Here is a 7,703-nt window from a genome sequence, read left to right on the forward strand (position 1 = left end):
CGGTGGGGCTTGATGCGCGGTACCCGGGCAGCAGAGGCCTCAGGGCTGGGGTGCTGAGCGGGGTGCCGGGTGGGGGGGGATCTGGGCCCAGAGCAGGGTACCCTGGGAAGCGGGTCATAGTAACGGGGGTGCCTGTGCAGGCCTCGGGATGCCGGTCTGGGCAGCACACTGGTAATGTCTTGTCTTCTTCCTAGGTGGTGGGACTGGCTTTGTGGGCAGAGCCCTGACCCAGCTGCTGCGGAGCCGTGGGCATGAAGTGACCCACGTCTCTCGAGAGGGGGGCAAGGATCGGATTAGCTGGGTATGAAATGAGAGCGTTCACAGAAGGGAGAACATGTCAGGGCTAGAGCACAGGCCGGCCTGCTTGCTCTGGCCTGCCATGGTGTACAGGGAATCTGCAGTGGGGAATCTGGCTCCTGACAATGTACTTTTGGGCTCCTGAGCTCTCCATGGGTCATAGTCACTGGGATGGGTACTGCTGTAGCTCCAGAGAGCAAATCCTCCATTCATGTTTGTGCTCTAGGCAGTCAGGAAGGAACTGGCTGGAGTTGTTAGGAGTCAGCAATACTTAGCTGTTGGGAAGCCTGGAGCAGAGGGGAGACTGGATGTGTGATGTGTTTGTTACCCATGTCTAGGAAGAGTTGTCCCACTCTGGACTACCTCTGTGCGATGCCGTGGTGAATTTGGCTGGCGAAAATGTACTCAACCCTTTCCGAAGGTAACTGAATCTTCCATAGTGCTGCTGGGACAAAGTGAAGGCAAGACATCCCAGTTGTCAGAAAATGTGGAAGGGATCTGGGGAGGAAATAGGGTGTCCAGGAACTATTTGTGTTACCTGGTTGATGACATCTGGGTCCTCAAGCATTCAAAACATTTTTGTGGGTCTGTTAAGTTCTGGGAGATCTCTAGAAGACAGGTGCTCTGCTGAATTGACACTTGGAGGCCAGGCAAAGTAGTTCTACATTTACAAAATGACATTGGGTCATTTTGCATTTACATAATGTAAAATCAGAACCAAAGTTTGACATGTGAGGGTGTTTTTGCAAATGCCTTGGCAAGAATTCACCATACCCAGCTTTGGTGTCCAGCACCTCTGCTACCTTTGTTCGAAGGCAGTCCAAAACCTACAGCTATTTGTGGGAAGTGGAGAGCCACTGTCTTTCAAAAGTGCCCATGCATTTAGATAGTAAGATCCCAAGTCCTCCCCCTCTCTGAGGTGGGCAGGAATTCACATGACCTCTCCTGTGCTTGTGAGCAGGTGTCTGCTGGGCCCCCCTTACTTCTGGTGTTTTCTGGAATGTCCTTATTGGGAGTATAATCAGTGGCACTCCCTTTTCCAGATGGAGTGATGCCTTCTGCAGGGAAGTCATCAGCAGCCGGGTTGAGACCACCAAGATCTTGGCCAAAGCCATTGCTGATGCTGAACAGCCACCCCGTGCTTGGGTCCTCGTCACCGGCGTAGGTATTGGTTGGGCTCAGCCAAGGCATGTCTCATGACCTGGAGAGGTATACCTCCAGACAGAAACACACTTCTGGGGGGAAAACATCTTCTCTTAAAATGCCAGCTTCATTTCCATCAATGTCACTGTGTGACAAGCTTTGATCAGCTTTTTGATACTGCTGGAGAGGAATTTGGGTCCTTATGCTTCTCTTGGGGTCATTAGGACAGGACCTTTTTTTCCATTTTCCTGTGAAAGCCTTTTAGGCATCCCATAGAACTAATTTGTCTAAGCAAGGTCTCAGCTGAATCCCCCTGCATATCTCCAGCTTTGCATTTCTGCTTCCACTGTCTTTAACTTGCCAGAGTTTAGCATCTGTGATGCCTAATTTTAGAGCAAGTTCCTTTCTATGCAGCCAGCTCAGTGTGTTGCTTGCTGGTATATTGTGTTCTTGGGGCTGCCAGGTCAACCTGAGCATTTATGCATCCCACTGAACTTTCAGAGTGTTCAATACAGGTAGTTCAATAACTTGTCAGCTTTGCCATTAGTGGCACCCTGTGCTGTTTATATGAGGATGTCCCTAACAGAGTGATCAAGTTCTGGGCTTCTGGAGGAGGAGTCCATTTTGGGTGGGAGGGCAGTGGCTGGTGTCATGATTCGACCCTGACTCCCTTTCTGGTGTTACACCCACAGGCTATTACCGCCCTAGCCCCACAGCTGAGTATACAGAAGACAGTACGGGGGGGGATTTTGACTTCTTCTCACGCCTGGTGAGCTCATGGGAGGCTGCAGCTCTCATTCCTGGTAGCCCAGCTCGTGGTGTTGTGGTGAGATCTGGTGAGATGGGGCATCATATCTGTTCAAGGTGGTTGTGTTTGGGTACTGGGGGAAGATAAAGGAGGACATCTGGTCTTGTGCCTGTCCTTGCTGGGGTGCTGTTCCAGTCCAGGCCTCCAATGCTTATCTCCTGGTTAAAGAATTGAGGATGAAGTGGGCCTTTGTCCTTTCTGGAGGGAGTACTGATGTCTCTCTGTTCTCCCCACAGGGGTAGTGTTGGGCCGAGGTGGTGGTGCAATCTCTCAAATGCTCTTGCCGTTCCGTCTGGGACTAGGAGGCCCCTTGGGCTCTGGGCTCCAGCCCTTCCCATGGATCCACATTCGGGACTTGGCTGGGATCGTGTGTCATGCCCTGGAGACTGAGTGCGTGCAAGGCATCCTCAATGGTGTCTCCCCATCCTCCCCTGCTACTTCCAACGGCACCTTTGCTCAGGAGCTTGCTGCAGCTCTAGGGCGCCCAGCCCTGCTGCCGGTGCCTGCTTGGGCTGTGCGGGCTGTCTTTGGGGCAGAGCGGGCCGTCATGCTGCTGGAGGGCCAGAGGGTGGTGCCGAAACATACCCTGGAGAGCGGCTATCATTTCATCTTCCCTGACCTGTCTGGAGCTCTGAAGGACATAGTGGCTTGAGTACTTCTCAACTGAGCTTAGTTGGGCCCTGTTTTTGTGAACTCCCAGGCTCACATGCCTTCCCCTGGGTGAAAGAGTGTAGTCCTACCCCTTCTTGATACTTCCCCGTCCTCATGCAGAGAGAGTGAGCAACCTTTTCACCTTTTGTCTCCCTTTGTGCATCCCCAGTTTAGGAGTCATCTCTCTCTATCTGCTTTTGAGGAAGGGCACAAGTACCTCTGAATCTGCCATCTTCCCTTTTCCACAGCATGCATATGAGCTGCTTGCAGAGCAGCTGGGGGATGCAGTGTCTTCTCACCTGAGAGACAAGGATGGCAGCAGGAAAGAGGTGTTCAGGTGATGTAATTCTCCATGTTACTGGAAGTCCTTTTTCCTGTTTTCTCCCCATGTCTTTCCTCCATGGTCACATAGAGACCCACTTAGGCTTTTCTGCTTTGCATTTCTCAGTCTTGCAGGGAATGGAACCTGTGGTTGTGGGAGGAGATACATTCTGAGGGAGTGCAAAGGGTGATGGATACCAATGACTTGGAGACTTTGCCTTTTATGTAGTGGCTCTGTGCTGGTACTAAGTTCATGTGTCAGAACCTTCAGCTGAGTCTAGGGCCGAGAGTTGCATCCCTCCAGGGTTGCATAACTCTGATGCTGTGATGGAGATGAAGGAGAACACTCCTTTACCACCCCGTAGGGACAAGAGTGGCAGTGGGACTCTTGCCCCTTGAGCTGCTCTTGAGGCCTTGGGTGAGTGTTAACTACATCTGAGTTTGTGTGGGGAAGCATTTCAGCTGTTGGTGTGGGTGGGAGTTCCCACTGTTTGAGCAATGGGGAAGCTCCAGGCTGCCTTGGGAAGCAGTACTTCTTCTCTTGTGGAGAGTATTGCAAATTCAATTACGTCATACTGTAAGGAAATGTATCGACAATCTGTGAGCTGCTGCCATGCTCCGGCTGCTGGTGCAGACGCGCTCACTCGTGCTGGTCCCTTCCATAGCTGGATTTGTAGACATGAAGGTGGCTGTAGGGTGAGGCTCCACTGGCTCCAGGCCAGGGATACCTGCTCCTTATGTCAGTAGCTGGTATCAAATCCACTCATGCAGGCCCCCCCAGTAGCTGGCACTTGGTCCCTGCAGCACACACAGGATAGGGCGAGATTTGGAAGAGGGAATTACAAAAAGATTTAAGAAGATAGGACAAACTGTGGTGTTTAAGTACAGACCTCAACAAGATCACCACTGACTGGCCCAGGTTTACACCAGACCAGCCTCTTTTGTACCCCTCTTACGTCTACCTGTCTCTTTGTGGCTCCCAGCTGCCCCATCCCCTCCACGTTGCCTCGACATCTGGCATCTAACTCCATCCAACATTCTGGACACTCAGGTTTGCACCCTTAGTTCATCAATTAGTGTGATGTTTGTTTCCAGTTATTGTCTTTGTTAATGCTAATTGGTGAGGCTTTATGACTCTCGTGTTTGTGTTCCTCCCTTTCCTGAGCTTCTCAAATGTAAAAATAAATATTCTCAATCTTGATCCTCACATCCTTACCAAATAGAGTGACTGATCAGGGTTGTTCTCATCACAGCCTCCCTTATCATGTGTCAGGTTTATCTCTGTGCACTCTTTATGTCTCCTTTGACCAGATATCTTTAAAAGAGCAGACACATTCCTTCCAAAATCCCTTGATACTCCTCCACTAACCTGTAACACCAGAAGAAGCTGCACCACTCCCTCAGACTCTGAGCGGGCCCACATGTGGGCTGCACACATAGGGGCCTAAATCTGAGTGGAACTGTTAGTGTTACACTCTGTATGTTTGTATGGGTAAGCTGAATTGTTTGGCTTTGCTGGCTGCATCTCTGGCCAGGTGGGTCTTGCAGTTTTGGTGTCATTCCAGCAGAGCTGGGTGTTTTGCACTGGTGATCTGCTTTGAGGTTAGCTCTGTGCCTACTGCTGAGTCACGTCACTGTATCAAACACAGCTAGGGTTAATTCTTAGGTTTTGGAACCAGTGGTAGTTCTGTGTGGCCTGGAACTTCAGTGCATGTTACTTGTTGTTTCACAAATTGTAGGACACTGCTGTTTTCCAAATTAAGATTGGTGTGTCCCTTCCCCTACCCCTCATTACCAGTGAACAGACTTGACTGGGACCATTTTCTGAAATTTTAGAAACATGTTACTGCCCTTCCTATAGATTTCCCAGTCTAACCCAAATGTCCCTTTTCACAACTTGAAGAATTTTAAATCAAACTGGAATCAAAGACAAGCATGTATCATGTACCTTCCAAATTCCCTAATGTAGTCTCCAGCCACATCTGCACACCCTTCCTCTGCCAGACCTGCATGTAGGGAGCAGGCATTGGTTCTACCCCTCCCGCCCCCACATCCACAGAAACAAACAGAGATACTCATCAATCCCAACTGACATTTGTGGGCCATGTGCTTGGGTGATATGTAGGTGTAGAGACACCACTCACTTTCCCAGATTGCTTACAAACATGTACACAGATGCATTGCAAATAGTAAAACTGTGTTAATTTTTTTTTCAGTTGCTGAAAATTATACTTATTCTGTGATGAATCTTAAATCTCTGCCTCTCAGTTCTGGGGAGTTACATGAATATGAAAAATATTTCAAATATATGTGTATATTAAAATATATATACACTGTATTTGAAGTGTTTATTAGATATTGATATATTATTTAATACATTATATAGATGTGCATGTGTAATGGTTTAACTCTGGTTGGCAACCAGTCACCACACACCCCTCACTCACACTCCCTGGCTGGATGGGGGAGAGAATGGGAAGGGTAAAAATGAGAAAACTTGTGGGTTGAGATAAAGACATTTTAATAGGTAAAGCAAAAGCTGCACACAGAAGCAAAGCAAAACAAGGAATTCATTCAGTCCCCAGTATCAATGAGAAAATTTACCAATACATTTCAGGGTCCAACTGGGATGACAGTAATAGGTTCACAGTTTTTAACAGCCATTGAATTGCTAGTACCCACCAGGCAGGGTGGCTCGCTGCCCTCCCTGCAGATTTTTTGCTCAACTTCTGCCGTATCCATTGGATTACATTCTGGTGCAGAAGACATACTTAATTTGTGAGTAGGGAGTGGCTGAGCTGTAGGATTTTCCATAGCCAATTAATTCATTTTGCTCAGAGATTGGATTAATGTACAAGATCCTCTGCAGAGACGCAACACAAGAAATATCGGGGTACCCCCAAATCCAGAGCTTTATGCCACAATTCTCCCCATTACTTGTAAGGTTTAAACTTCCAATCTGACTTATGTTTGGGGGTGTATACTTGGCAAAGTCACCGGGTATGTTCTGGGGGGCTTTCCACTGGATGATCTGGTCCAACCCATTTGGCGTCCATATCTATCTAGGTCTTGTACAAAATCACTCCAGGTGGGTATATTAACAGTTGTGCTAGAGGAGGTTTAGACTGAATATTAGAAAGAATTTACTTACCCAAAGAGTGGTTGGACACTGGAACAGGCTGCCCAGGGAGGTGGTGGAGTCACCATCCCTGGAAGTGTTTATAAGAAATATACATATAGTGCTTAGGGACATGATTTGAGCACTGAACGGGTAGATTAGGTTATGGTTGGTGGATTTAGGTTATGGTTGGACTTTATGATCTTCAAGGTCCCTTACAGCTAGGAGAATTCTGTGATTCTGTAATTTTGATCCTGGCTCCTTCGATCAGTGTCATTGATAATAGCTTGTATGTGGTGTTGGGTGTTTGCTACATACATCCTGAGATAATCAGGGAGGCCATGAATGAGAAGGCTTAATCACACTGGGTCAATGTAAGCTAGCATTGGTGATTTCAAAGACTCATTCCTGTTGTACATACCTTGTACACAGGCTGCTTTCTGTACTGCCTCGGCTAGATCAGAATAGACTGTGGTTTAATTTCCGTTGGTTCTCACTTAAGCTGGGGATCTATGCCACCTGCCAAAAATGCAAGCCAGGAGGTCAATGAATCTCCTGGAGTGGTGGTTAAAAATACCCGTGGTCCCCAAAAGCCTCCTGATTCTTCCTCATTCAACAAAATTCTGACTCCCCCTTCCAGGGAAACTCACCACAGATACTTAAATCTTTGACTCCCCTGGTCACCTTGAGAGCTTTTCCTGTATTTTTATCAACTCTGCTGGTGACCATGGGACCGTACACACAGTAGTGCAGACCTCATCATTGTCATCAACAATGGTTTCGGTTTTAATCAAGGGTCGTAAGGGGACCAACTGAGGGTCAGAATCAGAGGTCTCTCCAGTCACCTCATTGCTGCTACAAAACCAAATAAATCTTGATAAGTTTACTCTTTTACCTCACTAGTGTATCCTTTACACTCAGAAGTTTTTCAACTTGGAGTCCTAATTTTTCTCCTGTCTCCCTTTCAAAAGCCAGTTATGGTTTCAACACTTCATTTTCCGATTTCGAAGCTGTATATTCTACATTAGAAACTGGTGTGGGAGCAGGGGCTTCCTTAACTTCTTGTTGAGCACAAGACAAAAAAGCTCCCAAGACTGCACAGATGATACCTTTTATTCACTCTGTCCTTTAGTGCAGCTTGGCACTGCTCAATGTTCTCTATCACTTTCTCTTCATCCTTCCAAAATTGTTGGGCCCATTCCTTCCCAGCCTCGGAAGGAGCACAGTTATATTTTTGCAGCAGTTTATCCATGGCAATCCTGTCTGTGACTCAGGTTTTTCTGTCATCTTAAGGGTTAAAGCAATTTGGCAGAAAATAAACCCCTTTGCATTCCAGCTTATCCTCAGATGTTAGAGCAGCTAGGG

The 7,703-nt window shown here is 47.7% G+C and overlaps 1 protein-coding gene across 1 annotated transcript in view; it reads left to right on the forward strand.

The window, feature by feature from the left end:
* Positions 1-2,900, forward strand: part of SDR39U1 (short chain dehydrogenase/reductase family 39U, member 1) — a 6,472-nt gene extending 3,572 nt beyond the window's left edge. The window contains exons 2-6 of the mRNA XM_010007274.1: positions 195-301; positions 636-718; positions 1,341-1,462; positions 2,133-2,276; positions 2,485-2,900. Of these exons, the coding sequence (XP_010005576.1) occupies positions 195-301; positions 636-718; positions 1,341-1,462; positions 2,133-2,276; positions 2,485-2,900 (872 nt within the window). The remainder of the gene's footprint in view (positions 1-194; positions 302-635; positions 719-1,340; positions 1,463-2,132; positions 2,277-2,484) is intronic.
* Positions 2,901-7,703: the final 4,803 nt, after the last annotated feature.

This window comes from Chaetura pelagica, unplaced genomic scaffold (assembly GCF_000747805.2).
Source record: "Chaetura pelagica isolate M959 unplaced genomic scaffold, ChaPel_1.0 scaffold441, whole genome shotgun sequence".
NCBI classification, from domain to species: domain Eukaryota; kingdom Metazoa; phylum Chordata; class Aves; order Apodiformes; family Apodidae; genus Chaetura; species Chaetura pelagica.